This window comes from Bos grunniens, chromosome 3 (assembly GCF_055505025.1).
Source record: "Bos grunniens cultivar Pamir isolate PY7600 chromosome 3, Bosgru_T2T1.0, whole genome shotgun sequence".
Lineage (NCBI taxonomy): Eukaryota > Metazoa > Chordata > Mammalia > Artiodactyla > Bovidae > Bos > Bos grunniens.
The window spans coordinates 108,418,579-108,433,127 of NC_141167.1; the positions used below are offsets into that span (position 1 = coordinate 108,418,579).

Below are 14,549 nucleotides of genomic sequence, written 5' to 3' on the forward strand. Positions count from 1 at the left end.
GTTTTTGATTTCTTTTTAAATTTCTTCAATGACTCTTATTCATTAGTAGCATACTGTTTAGTCTCCACAACAGTCCACTTCAGTTCAGTTGTCAGTTGTCTCCGACTCTTTGCAACCCCATGGACTGCAACACGCCAGGCCTCCCTGTCCATCACTAACTCCCAGAGTTTACTCAAACTCATGTCCATTGAGTCGGTGATGCCATCCAACCATCGCATCCTCTGTCGTCTGCTTCTCCTCCCATCTTCAATCTTTCACATCATCAAGGTCTTTTCAAATGAGTCAGTTCTTCACATCACGTGGCCAAAGTATTGGAGTTCAGCTTCAGCATCAGTCCTTCCAATGAATATTCAGGACTGATTTCTTTTATGATTGATTGGTTGGATCTCCTTGCAGTTCAAGGGATTCTCAAGAGTCTTCTCCAACACCACAGTTCAAAGGCTTCAATTCTTCAGTGCTCAGATTTCCTAATAGTCCAACTCTCATATCTATATATGACTACTGGAAAATCGTAGCTTTGACTAGACAGACTTTTGTTGGCAAAGTAATGTCTCTGCTTTTCAATATGCTATCTAGGTTGGTCATAACTTCTTTCCTTCCAAAGAGTAAGTGTCTTTTAATTTCATGGCTGCAGTCACCATCTGCAGTGATTTTGGAGCCCAGAAAATAAAGTCTGTTATTATTTCCATTGTATCTCCATCTTTTTGCATGAAGTGATGGGACCAGATGCCAATGATCTTAGTTTTATGAATGTTGAGCTTTAAGCCAACATTTTCAAGCTCCTCTTTCACTTTCATCAAGAGGCTCTTTAGTTCTTCTTCACCTTCTTCCATAAGGGTGGTGTTATCTACATATCTGAGGTTATTGATATTTCTCCTGGTAATCTCGATTCCAGCTCATGCTTCATCCAGCCCAGCGTTTATCATGATGTCCTCTGCATATAAGTTAAATAAACAGGGTGACAATATACAGCCTTGACATACTCCTTTTCCTGTTTGGAACCAGTCTGTTGTTCCATGTCCTGTTCTAACTGTTGCTTCCTGACCTGCATACAGATTTCTCAAGAGGCAGGTCAGGTGGTCTGGTATTCCCATCTCTTTCAGAATTTCCCACAGTTTACTGTGATCCACACAGTCAAAGGCTTTGGCATAGTCAATAAAGCAGAAATAGATGTTTTTCTGGAACTCTCTTGCTTTTTCAATGATCCAACAGATGTTGGCAATTTGATCTCTGGTTCCTCTGCCTTTTCTAAATCCAGCTTGAGCATCTGGAAGTTCCTGGTTTATGTACTGTTGAAGACTGGCTTGGAGAATTTTGAGCATTATTTTACTAGAGATGAGTGCAATTGTGTGGTAGTTTGAGCATTCTTTAGGATTGGAATGAAAACTGACCTTTTCCAGTCTTGTGACCATTGCTGAGTTTCCAAATTTGCTGGCATATTGCATGCAGCACTTTCACAGCATCATCTTTTAGAATTTGAAAAAGCTCAACTGGAATTTCATCACCTCCACTAGCTTTGTTCATAGTGATGTTTCCTAAGACCCACTTGACTTCACATTCCAGGATGTCTAGCTCTAGGTAAGTGATCACACCATCGTGATTATCTAGATCATGAAGATCTTTTTTGTATAGTTCTTCTGTGTATTCTTGCCACCTCTTCTTAATATCTTCTGCTTCTGTTAAGTACATACCATTTCTGTTCTTTATTGTTCCCATGTTTGCATTAAATGTTCCCTTGGTATCTCTAATTTTCTTGAAGAGATCTCTAGTCTTTCCCATTCTATTGTTTTCCTCTATATCTTTGCAATGATCACTGAGGAAGAATTTCTTATCTCTTCTTTCTATTCTATGGAACTCTGCCTTCAAATGGGTATATCTTTCCCTTTCTCCTTTGCTTTTGGCTTCTCTTCTTTTCACAGCCATTTGTAAGGCCTCCTCAGACAGCCATTTTGCTTTTCTGCATTTCTTTTTCTGGGGAATGGTCTTGATCCTTGTCTCCTGTACAATGTCATGAACCTCTGTCCATAGTTCTTCAGGCACTCTGTCTATCAGATTTAATCCCTTGAATCTATTTGTCTCTTTCACTGTATAATCGTAAGAGATTTGAGTTAGGTCATACCTGAATGGTCTAGTATCTTCCCCTACTTTCTTCAGTTTAATTCTGAATTTGACAATAAGGAGTTCATGATCTGAGCCACAGTCAGCTCCTGGTCTTGTTTTTGCTGACTGTATAGAGCTTCTCCATGTTCATCTGCAAAGAATATAATCAATCTGATTTTGGTGTTGAACATCTGGTGATGGCCATGCATAGAGTCTTCTCTTATGTTGTTCGAAGAGACTGTTTGCTATGACCAGTTCATTCTCTTGGCAAAACTCTATTAGCCTTTGTGATGTTTCATTCTGTACACCAAGGCTGAATTTGCCTGTTATTCCAGGTGTTTCTTGACTTTCTACGTTTGCATTCCAGTCCCCTATAATGTAAAGGACATCTTTTTTGGGTGTTAGTTCTAGAAGGTTTTGTAGGTCTTCACAAATCTATTTAATTTCAGCTTTGTCAGCATTACTGGTCAGGGCATGAACTTGGATTACTGTGATATTGAATGTTTTGCCTTGGAAACGAACAGAGATCATTCTGTCGTTTTTGAGATTGCATCCAAGTACTGCATCACAGATTCTTTTGTTTACTATGATGGCTACTCTATCTCTTCTAAGGGATTCCCACCCACAGTAGTAGATATAATGGTCATCTAAGTTCGATTCACCCATTCCGGTTCATTTTAGTTCGCTGATTCATATAATGTTGGTGTTCACTCTTGTTATCTGCTGTTTGATCACTTCCAGTTTGCCTTGATTTATGGACTTAATATTCCAGGTTCTATGCAATATTGCTCTTTACCGCATCAAACCTTGCTTCTATCACCAGTCCCATCCACAACTGGGTGTTGTTTTTGCTTTGGCTCCATCTCTTCATTCTTTCTGGAGTTATTTCTACACTGATCTCTAGTAGCATATTGGGCACCCACTGATCTGGGGAGTTCATCTTTCAGTGTTCTATCTTTTTGCCTTTTCCATTGTTCATGGAATTCTCAAGGCAAGACTACTGAAGTGGTTTGCCATTCCCTTCTCCAGTGGACCACATTTTGTCAGAACTTTCCACCATGACACATCCATCTTGGGTGGCCCTACATGGCATGGCTCACAGTTTCATAGAGTTAGACAAGGCTGTGGTCCATGTGATCAGATTCGTTAGTTTTCTGTGATTGTGGTTTTCAGTCTGTCTGCCCTCTGATGGAGAAGGATAAGAGGCTCAAAGATAAGAGTCTCCACATGGGTTTTTTTTTTTGTTTGGTAGTTGTTCTCATAGCATTGTAGTCAGAATACTGTGAGCATCATACTATGAGCATAGTAGTCTCAAAGAATTGTTGTCAGAAAAGATGCTTAATATGATTTCAGCTTTCTTAAATTTACCGAGACTTGTTTTGTAGCTAGAATATGATCTTCTTGGAGAATGCTCCATGCACAGTTGAAAAGAATATGTATTCTTCTACTTTGGGATGGAATGTTCTATGTAGATCTATAAGTCCATTTGATCTAATGTGTCATTTAAGGTCAATGTATCCTTATTGATTTTCTGCCTGGATGATTTTTCCATTGATGTAAGTGTGGTATTAGAGTCCCCTGCTATTACTGTATTACTGTCAGTTTCTACTTTCATGTGTGTTAATATTTACTTTAGGTTCTCTTGGGGCAAATACAGTTATTAATACAATTGTTATATCTTTTCCTAAAATTAATGCTTTTATCATTATATAATGTCCTTCTTTGTCTCTTGTTACAGTCTTTGCTTGAAAGTATATGTTGTCTTATGTAAGTATTGCTACCCTAGCTTAGTTTTGTTTCCGTTTGCATAGAATATCTTTTTCCTTCTCCTCATTTTGACTCAGTGTGTATTTAGAGCTGAAGTGAGCCTATTGCAGACATCATATATAGGAATCCTTTTTTGGGGGATATCCATCTGGTCACTCTATGTCTTTTGATTGGCACTTTTAGTTTATTTAAATTTACAGTAATTATTGATATTATGTACTCATCGCCATTTTGTTAATTGTGTTTGTAGTTCCTTTTTATTTGTTTGTTTGTTTGTTTTTGTTCTTTAGCTCTCTTCTCTTGTGGTTTGATGACTATCTTTAGTATTATGATTGGATTCTTTTCTCTTTCTGTGTATGAATCTGTTATAGATTTTGTCTTGTGATTACTATGAGGCTTAAATGTATATGAAACATATACATTGGCATATGTGTGTGTATATATATATATATATATATATATATAATATATATAATTTCAAGTTACTGATCTCTTAAGTTCAAATGCATTTTAACAATCCTGCATTTGTACTCTCCTCCCCTGATTATTACTGTTTTTGATATAATATTTTACATCTGGTTTGTGTATCCCCTAACTGCTTATTGTGAATGTAGATAATTTTTACTACTTTTCTCTTTTAACCTTCTTCCTAGCTTTGTGTATGGATGATTTCTTATCTTTACAATATATCTGCCTTTACTATTAACCTTTTGTATTTTTTATATTTCTAGTTGTGGTATTTTCTTTTTTTGGTTAGAGAAGTTCCTTTAACATTTGTTATAAAGCTGGTTTGTTGATACTGAACTTTTTTAGAATTTGCTTACCTGTAAAACTTTGATTTCTCCATCAACTCTGAGTGAGATCCTTGTCAGGTAGAGTGCTCTTGGTTGTAGGCTTTTCCCTTTCATCACTTCATCATGCCATACCCTCTGACAGACAATATCTGCTGAAAAATCAGCTGATAGTCTTATGTGATTTTTCTCTGCACATAACTTGTTGCTTTTAATATTTACTCTTTATCTTTAATTTTTCCAATTTTAATTACATTGTGTCTTGGTGTAATTCTATTTGGGTTGATCATCCTTGGAACTCTGTTCTTTCTGGAGTTGGATGTCTGTGCCCTCTTTCAGATTAGGGAACTTTTCAGCTATTATGTCTTCAAATATGTTCTATACCCATTTCTCTTTCTTTTATTCTTTTGGGACCCCCTGTCTTGTGAATGCTAGTATGCTTGATGTTGTCTTAAAAGTCTCTTAAATGATCATAATTAAAATTTTTTCTTTCTTTTTTTTTCTATTTCCCACCACACTATCAATATTCGTGTTAACTGATGTTTTATTATTTGTCAATCGGATATAATCCACCTATAATGCAGGAGACTCCAGTTTGATTCCTGGGTGGGGAAGATCCGCTGGAGAAGGGATAGGCTACCCACTCCTGTATTCTTGGCCTTCCCTTGCAGCTCAGCTGGTAAAGAATGAGCCTGCAATGTGGGAGTCCTGGGTTTGATCCCTGGGTTGGAATAATCCCCTGGAGAAGGAAAAGGCTACCCACTTCAGTATCCTGGCCTGGAGAATTTCATGGGCTCTATCATCCATGGGCTCGCAAAGAGTTGGACATAACTGAGTGAATTTCATTTCACTTCACTTCAATCTGATGTATCTTTTATTGTTCAGCTATTGTTTCTCTGATTAACAGTGTGAGAGAGTATGTCTTTATAAGTGTTCTTGCCATTCAGATTTTCACCCATCGAAACTGTCTCGTATCATTTTGCATGTAGGATAAGTTGCAGGGAAAGTGCTGTAAGGATATGGACATGACAGTGTTTCAGTTTTCACGATGATTTTCAATATTTCTTTGAATAATCTGGTTTCTGTACATTTTTGTGTTTTATTTAAAAACTCATGTTTCATTCCAGGGTCCTAAACATATTCCTTAACATTTTTATTCTATTAGCTTTGTAGTTTTAGTTCCCTATTTATGTTGTATGAGGCAGGAATGAAATTATATTTTTCTTTTTGCTTTTTTTTTTTTTCCTTTTTTTTTTATTTAAAACTTAAAGAAAAAATTAAAAACTGGCATCTCGTTTCATACATGACATTTCACATGTTTCAATGCCATTCTCCCAAATCTTCCCACCCTCTCCCTCTCCCACAGAGTCCATAAGCCTGTTCTATACATCAGTGTCTCTTTTGCTGTCTCGTATACAGGGTTATCATTACCATCTTTCTAAATTCCATATATATGCATTAGTATACTGTATTGGTGTTTTTCCTTCTGGCTTACTTCACTCTGTATAATAGGCTCCAGTTTCATCCACCTCATTAGAACTGATTCAAATGTATTCTTTTTAATGGCTGAGTAATACTCCATTGTGTATATGTACCACAGCTTTCTTATCCATTCATCTGCTGATGGACATCTAGGTTGCTTCCATGTCCTGGCTATTATAAACAGTGCTGCGATGAACATTGGGGTACACGTGTCTCTTTTCCTTCTGGTTTCCTCAGTGTGTATGCCCAGCAGTGGGATTGCTGGATCATAAGGCAGTTCTATTTCCAGTTTTTTAAGGAATCTCCACACTGTTCTCCATAGTGGCTGTACTAGTTTGCATTCCCACCAACAGTGTAAGAGGGTTCCCTTTTCTCCACACCCTCTCCAGCATTTATTATTTGTAGACTTTTGGATTGCAGCCATTCTGACTGGTGTGAAATGGTATCTCATAGTGGTTTTGATTTGCATTTCTCTGATAATGAGTGATGTTGAGCATCTTTTCATGTGTTTGTTAGCCATCTGTATGTCTTCTTTGGAGAAATGTCTATTTAGGTCATTGGCCCATTTTTTGATTGGGTCATTTATTTTTCTGGAGTTGAGCTGTAGGAGTTGCTTGTATATTTTTGAGATTAGTTGTTTGTCGGTTGCTTCATTTGCTATTATTTTCTCCCATTCTGAAGCCTGTCTTTTCACCTTGCTAATAGTTTCCTTTGATGTGCAGAAACTTTTAAGTTTAATTAGGTCCCATTTGTTTATTTTTGCTTTTATTTCCAATATTCTGGGAGGTGGGTCATAGAGGATCCTGCTGTGATGTATGTCAGAGAGTGTTTTGCCTATGTTCTCCTCTAGGAGTTTTATAGTTTCTGGTCTTACGTTGAGATCTTGAGAAAGAAAAATGGAACTGGAGGAATCAACCTACCTGACTTCAGGTTCTACTACAAAGCCACAGTTATCAAGACAGTATGGTACTGGCACAAAGACAGAAATATAGATCAATGGAACAAAATAGAAAGCCCAGAGATAAATCCACGCACATATGGACACCTTATCTTTGACAAAGGAGGCAAGAATATACAATGGATTAAAGACAATCTCTTTAACAAGTAGTGCTGGGAAATCTGGTCAACCACTTGTAAAAGAATGAAACTAGAACACTTTCTAACACCATATACAAAAATAAACTCAAAATGGATTAAAATTTTTTCTTTTGTCTGCTAAGCTTGAGTTATTTCCACTCTTCTCTTTTCTAGTTTGCTGATCTTCTTTTTTTTCTGTAGCGTCTAATCTATTATTAACTCATTATAGTGTAATTTTTAGTTCAGTTATTATGTTTCTCACTTCTCTTTGGTCCTTTTTTAAAAAAAATTTTTTTTGTTCAACATCTCACTCTGTTCATGCATTTTTTTTCTGAACTAAAAACTGCACTATAAGGAATCAACAATAGATTAGAACATTTAATATTCATAGACACTTTCCAGTTTAAATATATAAAGATGTATTTCAGTATTTTAAATCCTAAATAGTATCCCTTCATATAATTTATTTAATCAATATAATGTAGTGGTCAAGATCAGGAACTTGATCTGACTCAAACACTTAAATCATAGTTCTGCCAACTTATTAGCTATATAACCTGGAGTAAGTTCATTAACTTATCAGTGTTGCAATTTCCTGGGAATAATAATGATATTTGTATACTAGCATTTGCAGGTTACTCTTTGAGAACTGATTTGCATATTTGTCTTAGAGGACAGCCTAGATTAAGTACATCCTTATTATGAGTGCTGTAGATAAAACAGATCAGGGAGGAGTGAGGAGGTGCCAGAAGAAGGGTGCAGTATTAAATAGGGGGGTGAGGAAGACAAAATTTGTGCAATGATCTGAAGAAGGTAAGAAGGTAAGAATGAGACATATAAATGCCTGGAATAAGAGTATTCTAGGCAGAAACAAAGACTCTGAGGCAGGAGCATGAGTGTTATGTTAAAGGTATAGCAAAAAGTCCCAGTGTCCTAGAGTGGACTAAGAAAAAAAGGGAATGTGGGAATTGAGGTCAGCTGGTGTAGGGCCTTGCAGGAAAAGTGGGAGTGAAGGAAGAATATTCAGCTAAGGAGTAATGAAATGAAACATGTTTGAAGGGATCATTTTTGATGCTATTTTATGAACAGTTTTTAAGAGACCAAGAGCAGGAACAGAAAGACTGTGAGATTATTGCAGTGGTCCAGATGAGAGATGATGGTCATATTAGATCAAATAGGTAGTGACAGGTAGTTATATTATATATATGTGTTTATATATATAAAATGAAAAGATAATTAGTATTTGCTTAGAGAATTTGGAGTATAAATAAAGAATTAAGGATGACACCAAGGTTTGGTAGCCAGAACAAAAGGAAGGACAGAGGTAACATTTATTTAATGGATGTATATGGAAAACACGTTTAGGGAGCTCAAATTTAGACATGCTAGACATCCAAATGAAGATGTGATGTAAGTAGTTGATCTTTTAGGTAGACAATGGGGTTAAAAGAATAAGAGAGTGGAATATAAGAAACTTAATGAGGATTATCTCAATGGCACATGGTGATTGGTTGGGTGTCTGGGATGGGGAGAAGAAGGAGTCAAAATGAATGAAATTATGATTCCCTGTGACCCAAAGCATTTACACTCATGAGACTTTATGGAAGTACCTAATATCTGTGGGTTATATGTCTTCATCTATATAATGGGGATCTTTGCTCACAGAATTGTTAAAGGCAAACGTAGACTTATGGAAGGAAATGGCAACTCACTCCAGTGTTCTTGCCTGGAGAACTCAGGGATGTGGGAGCCTGGTGGGCTGCCGTCTATGGGGTCGCACAGAGTTGGACTTAGCAGTCCAACTTAGCTTAGCAGCAGCAGCAGCAGCAGACTTATGGAAAGCCTATTGAATGTTGAATGATTTTATGATTAACATTGCAAAGAGGAAGCTGGTTTGAAGATGAGGTGATGACATCCACACACACCTTGCATGGAAAGAGACACAAGAGGCAGAAACATCTCTTAAAATGTCTCATTTGCATCAGAAGTCAAGATTTTTCATTCTATGGTTTCCCACCCACCAAGACCTCATTGTCCACTTCAGGAGAATCTTTTTTAACCCACCAGCTGCTCCATATCAATTAGGATATTGAGACACCTCAGTCAGAGTCCAAGATCCTTGGGAGAGGAAAAATTGGATAGTCCCATCTGAATACTCTAGAATAACAAGGTCTCCAGTGACTAATGGTAAAGGGGTAAGCTGTGAACTTTGTTAGATTAAGGTTTTGCTCTACCAACAAACTAGTCTGAGATATCAGTTTCCTGTTATTCAAATGAGAATAATTATACCGACCTTAGAGTGTCCTTACAAAGATTATAAGAATAATATTTCTAAAATGCATGGGACAAACCCTGGTTCACTATAGGTTTGGAAAAACCCAGGTCCCTTCATTTTACTTTTTTCTACTTTTGGTGGAGTGGAAATGGCTACTGGGTGGTCCCATCTTACAATGCTCTTGGGCTTATGGACACTGATGCCCAGGAAGACCAGTTACATGGGAACTCTGTGAGGAGATGGTGCCTATATCTCCCTCAGGTTTCTGCTCCACCTGAGGGACAGGAGATCAGAAAAGGTGACTTATTGCAGATCCCCTACCTCCCCCTCTCACCTGCTTATATATATAAACACATCAAATAGGCTCATGGCATTGCTTCATGATGCTCAAGCCCTCAGCAGGAACCATGTTTAGACAGTCTGAAGGCAGGTGTGAAGCAGCTGAACCGAGCTGAGCAAGAAGGAGAACCAAGTGACTCAAGAATCTGGGTCAGTTGAGAAACCACAGCAGCTCACTACTAGACTGAACCCACTTCTTACACAAGAGCTGGGATCCAAGGCAGGAATCAGGGGCTTCCAGGAGGTGAGGACCCCCAGAGAAAGTAGAAGCTCTCACACACCACAGTGCAGCTGAAACAGGTCTTCGGGCCATGTGAGGCTGGAGCTGGTGTGAGGATATCCCCACCTCCGACCTCTGGGACAGGTGGGGTTGCTGGAGGTCATCACATCCATCTTTGCTTCCTTGTGGACTCTTGCCAGAAAAACCTTCAACAGCCTCTGCTCTTGGTCTCAGTCTGCTGAGTTCCCCAGGAGTTGGAAAGAAGGGTTGCCCAGATCTTTAACAGACAGAGGTGCTTGTCTCCTTGGCGCTGGCTTCTTGTGGCTCCAACACCCTCCTGAGGGAGCCCAAGGTGAGTCCAGCAGGAAAGACTCTTGATCAATCCAGGGCAGACTGTGTAAGGGCCTCCAAGGTGTTTGAAAAGGTCAGATATTGGAGAGACCATTTCTTAACCTTTGGGAACCAGATAGGCTTCATGGAACATGTGGTTTGGAAGAGGGCTTTGGGCAGGATGATAGGATTCCAGTAGGCAGGGGTGGGAGGAAGGAGCAGGGAAAGGGAGGCATCTTTCTGGGCAAAGGGATGTGAGTGAGCAAAGAGGAGGCTGACATTTAGATTGAGGCCAGAAAGACTCTTCAATAGAAAAGACCAGAAAGGGCTGGTTCAGATCTTCCTACAAACTTCACTCTTCCTATCCCCCGGAAGCCTCATTGAGGATGGTCAGAGGATACTGCACATTCATCATCATGACCAAGTACCCCTATCCCAGAAAGGGACAGGCTGAAGCTATTTTCCTAAGAATGCAATTCCTGACTTCTAGGTTCTAGGATTATTTTCTGAGAAAATTAAGTCCTGGAAGGGGGTGAAGAGTTACAAATTCCTCTTCCCACTTGACAAGAAGGTGGGTTTGGGGCCCATGGGCCAACTTGAAGCCAAAGTCCAGGTTAACACAAGTAACCAAGAAGAAGGTTATAAGATACACTAGACATTCTTCCCAGTACAAGTGTACTGCTTGACACACATGCTTTGCTCTATGTAAGGTGCAATGGAATCCTCAGGCCAGTCCTTTCCAGATTCATACCTACCCATGCTCCTTCCATTGACCCCCAACTCAGCACTCAACACCAAGGTCATAACTCCATCCTCTGTGGCATGGGCCATCAAGCAGTCCCCATGCCTCGGCTCATGCTCTTAAGGAAACACACACACTAACCACATAGCAGAGGCTGTGGGGTTAACACAGTCAGAAAAGTCTTCTTTGGAAAGCTTCAGAAGGTGAGGGGTCAGGAGTTGAGTCAATGGCAGAGGAGGAGTTCTCATCCTGTGACTGTGAGGATCCTGAACAGGAGGGCAGTTTGGAGAGGTGTCAGAGGAAGTAATAAGGCCACATAGGCCCAGGTAACGGATAAAGGGCAGATGGAACTGGACCAGAGGCGGAGCAGGCGGGTGCCTTCAGGGGTCAAACTCCTGGCGGAGGTGTCCTGGGAGTGTCAATTCTTCTGTTTCCTCCAATTAAATTGTCTTCATGGCATGACATGACTTACAGACCTCACTGTAGATAGTACTGAAAGGTCACTTTTCTTTCAGTGACCTGATAACCTGGAAATGCAAGATAAAAGGTTCCTGAAACAGCTGAGGAATAGAGGAGCCCTAGAAGAACCAGAAAAAAATCAATGCTATTGACATGTAGTACTTATGAATTTCCCTAAGTGCCCAGAGGTATATTTGTCCCCAAAGTAAATTTTCTTATATAACACTGTTGATTGTCTGGAAAGTGTTAAAGAGGAAGTAGGAAAAGAAACATCAGTGACTAGATAGGACAAACCCAGGCCAGGCAGTGAGAGACCTGGAAAAGCACAGTGCCCAGGTCTCACCTTGTCCATGTGCTCTAGAGATTCCTGCTGGCTGCATACTGAATGCTGTCATTATCATCCTCTTGTGACCTTGCACCTGAGAGATAGGCAGAGTGGCTTGAGTCTGAGCCTTGGAAATCTGTACCCTCTTCCACTGCTATGGACACACACCATGGCCACACCCACTAACCCCTCTGCAGGGACATTTTGTAGGAGAAAGAATGTCAAGAATCCAGTGAAGAAAGAGAGGTATGTGGGCCTGGAAGGAGAAGGGCAACCTGCCTCTTCCAGTCTTCATCTTCTTCTCATGTATCTTCCAAAGGTACAGTCCACCTCCGAGGATCAATAACACAGCTGCGACTGCCCTAAGGATGTCTGGCAGGAGGTCAGCATTGGCCTGGTTGGCTGAATCTGTTTTCCTCAAACACAGAGGGCAAATAAGTTAAAGTCAAGAGAGAACTTGAGATACCCACTGCCAAAGGAAGATAGACAGTAGATGGAGAAGTCTAAAGAGTCCTGGTTCAGAAGGTGAAGAGGGAAGAGTCTGGTAGTATCATTCATTCAACCAGATCCTGAACTTCTGCTGGTACCAGGGGTACTGAGATGAGCAAGATGGAGTCTCCCGGTGGAGAGGACTGATAAAATATCAAAGTCTGCTAACTAGAGGGATTACAGTAAAACAGAGATTTACCCCTTGCACAGAGGTCCTCAGGGAGGGTCTCCCAGAGGAGGTGATGCATAAACCGACCTTGAGGGACGAGCAGCAGTTTCCCAGATATTCAGAGTGGGCATAGCATTCCAGGAAGGAGAGATGCCACATTTGGGAAATGGCAGTATCTAAAGCCAGCCCCTGGGAGTTGCCAGCACCTTATTGCAGCAGGCAGGACTGAGCAGGGAATGAGATGTAGGTGAGAGGGATTAGTGAGGGCTTGTGGGTAATGCTGAGTATTGAAAATTACCTGATACTCTAGCGTTGGAGTAGAGAGGTCCAATTAACATATGTTTTAAGAGATCCTGGCATTTCAGACCCCTGCACCAGCTCATGGAGGATGGTTTACAGAGGGTGAGACCGCACACAGGATAAGGTTATTCATTCATTCAATGCAACTTTGATTACATAAACTTTGGCCAGGAGCTTGTGCTTGCATAGGGATTCAAAGGAGAACAAAACATGGCTCCTGCCTTCATAGTGTTCCTGTCCATGCAGGAGACAAATCCATAAATAGATAATCAGCACTCAGTATAGGGGTGGCCACAGACACCCCAAGGGAGTCGATGCCTGAAGGCAGGATGGCTACATTATTGCAGGGCTCTGTGCAAAATGAAAAGGCAGACTCCTTGTTAAAAATTTATTAAAATTTTAAGACATCAGTAGAATTTAGACAAATTAGCAGATTTTTAGACCAATCATGGGGCCTATCTTAGGGCAGGGCCATGTGTGAATGCATTTTCACAGCCCACATATCTGCAGTGGCTGAGGAGAATCCTCCATGAAGAATGAGACAGGAAGTCAAGGACACAGGATGAAGAAGGGCTGATGGTCAAGAAAACAACATGTCCAGAGGTACAAAAACTCGCCAAAGCAGGGCACATTCTGGAACAGCAAACAAGGAATTCAGTGTTAAGTGTATAAATAAGATCAGAAATGTGGACAGAGGAGCGTCTGAGCCCCTCCATGACATCCCACAGGAAGTCATGGAGGTCAGACTTGAAGAAAAGCCACAATGACTCATTATGATTACTTTCCTGAAGACCATGCTGAATGCACAATGGATGTTGGATAGTGGTGGAGAGAGGCACTGAAAAACGACTACCTGGACTAGCAGGGGCAAGCAGTTTAGAGCAGGTCATGGATGTGAGACACACTCAAAAGCAAAAGTAAGTTGGATGTTTTTCCTACACTCCTGTATGAAGTGGTCAGAAAGCAGTGCTAAGAAAATGGTGGGAAGAAAAGCCCTGAACCCCCAGACCTCAGTGCTATCTGAGCTCTGAAAGTGCTCCTCCCCTCTGGCAGATTGCACTCACCATGGACGCAGACTCCCCCAAGGTCGAAGAAGGCAGTTTTATATTCCACCGGGTTGCTGACCACACAGACGAGGCTGGCATTGGGCTGGCCTCTCGGCACGCTCACAGCCACAATGTATGGGCTGCAAGCTGGTTCTAATGTCCTTCTCTGCTCCCATTCTCTGGGGATGCCCTTGTTCTCCCAGGTCACATTCAGGTCTTCTGTGGCCCCAGAGGCTCTGCACTCCAGGGTGACGTTGCACCAGTCTGGTGTGATGGATGTTGATCCCACCAGAATCTGGGGAGAGGGCACGGACTCTGGGGTAGGAGGCAACAAAAGAACTAAACTTCACACATGTGGAAAACTTTACATGCCACAGTTTAATATCTGTTATCTCACTGAAGCCAAGGAGTATAAGGAAGCCTTATAAAGAAAGTGAGGGAGTGAGTGATAGTTGTTCAGTCATGTCTGACTCTCTGCGATCCCATGGACTGTAGCCTGCCGGTCACCTCTGTCCATGGAATTTTCCAGGCAAAAACATTGTAGTGGGTTGCCATTTCCTTCTCCTATAAAGAAAGTGGGTGCATTTTATACTTAAAACATAATTTTCCTAAAGCTAAATATTCACCAAGAGACTAGG

At 40.6% G+C, this 14,549-nt stretch overlaps 1 protein-coding gene across 1 annotated transcript in view; it reads right to left on the bottom strand.

The window, feature by feature from the left end:
* Nucleotides 1-14,549, bottom strand: part of LOC147376727 (T-lymphocyte surface antigen Ly-9-like) — a 105,064-nt gene that overhangs the window by 70,727 nt on the left and 19,788 nt on the right. Inside the window, exon 3 of the mRNA XM_086394076.1 lies at nt 13,930-14,226. Coding sequence (XP_086250202.1) covers nt 13,930-14,226 — 297 coding nt within the window. The remainder of the gene's footprint in view (nt 1-13,929; nt 14,227-14,549) is intronic.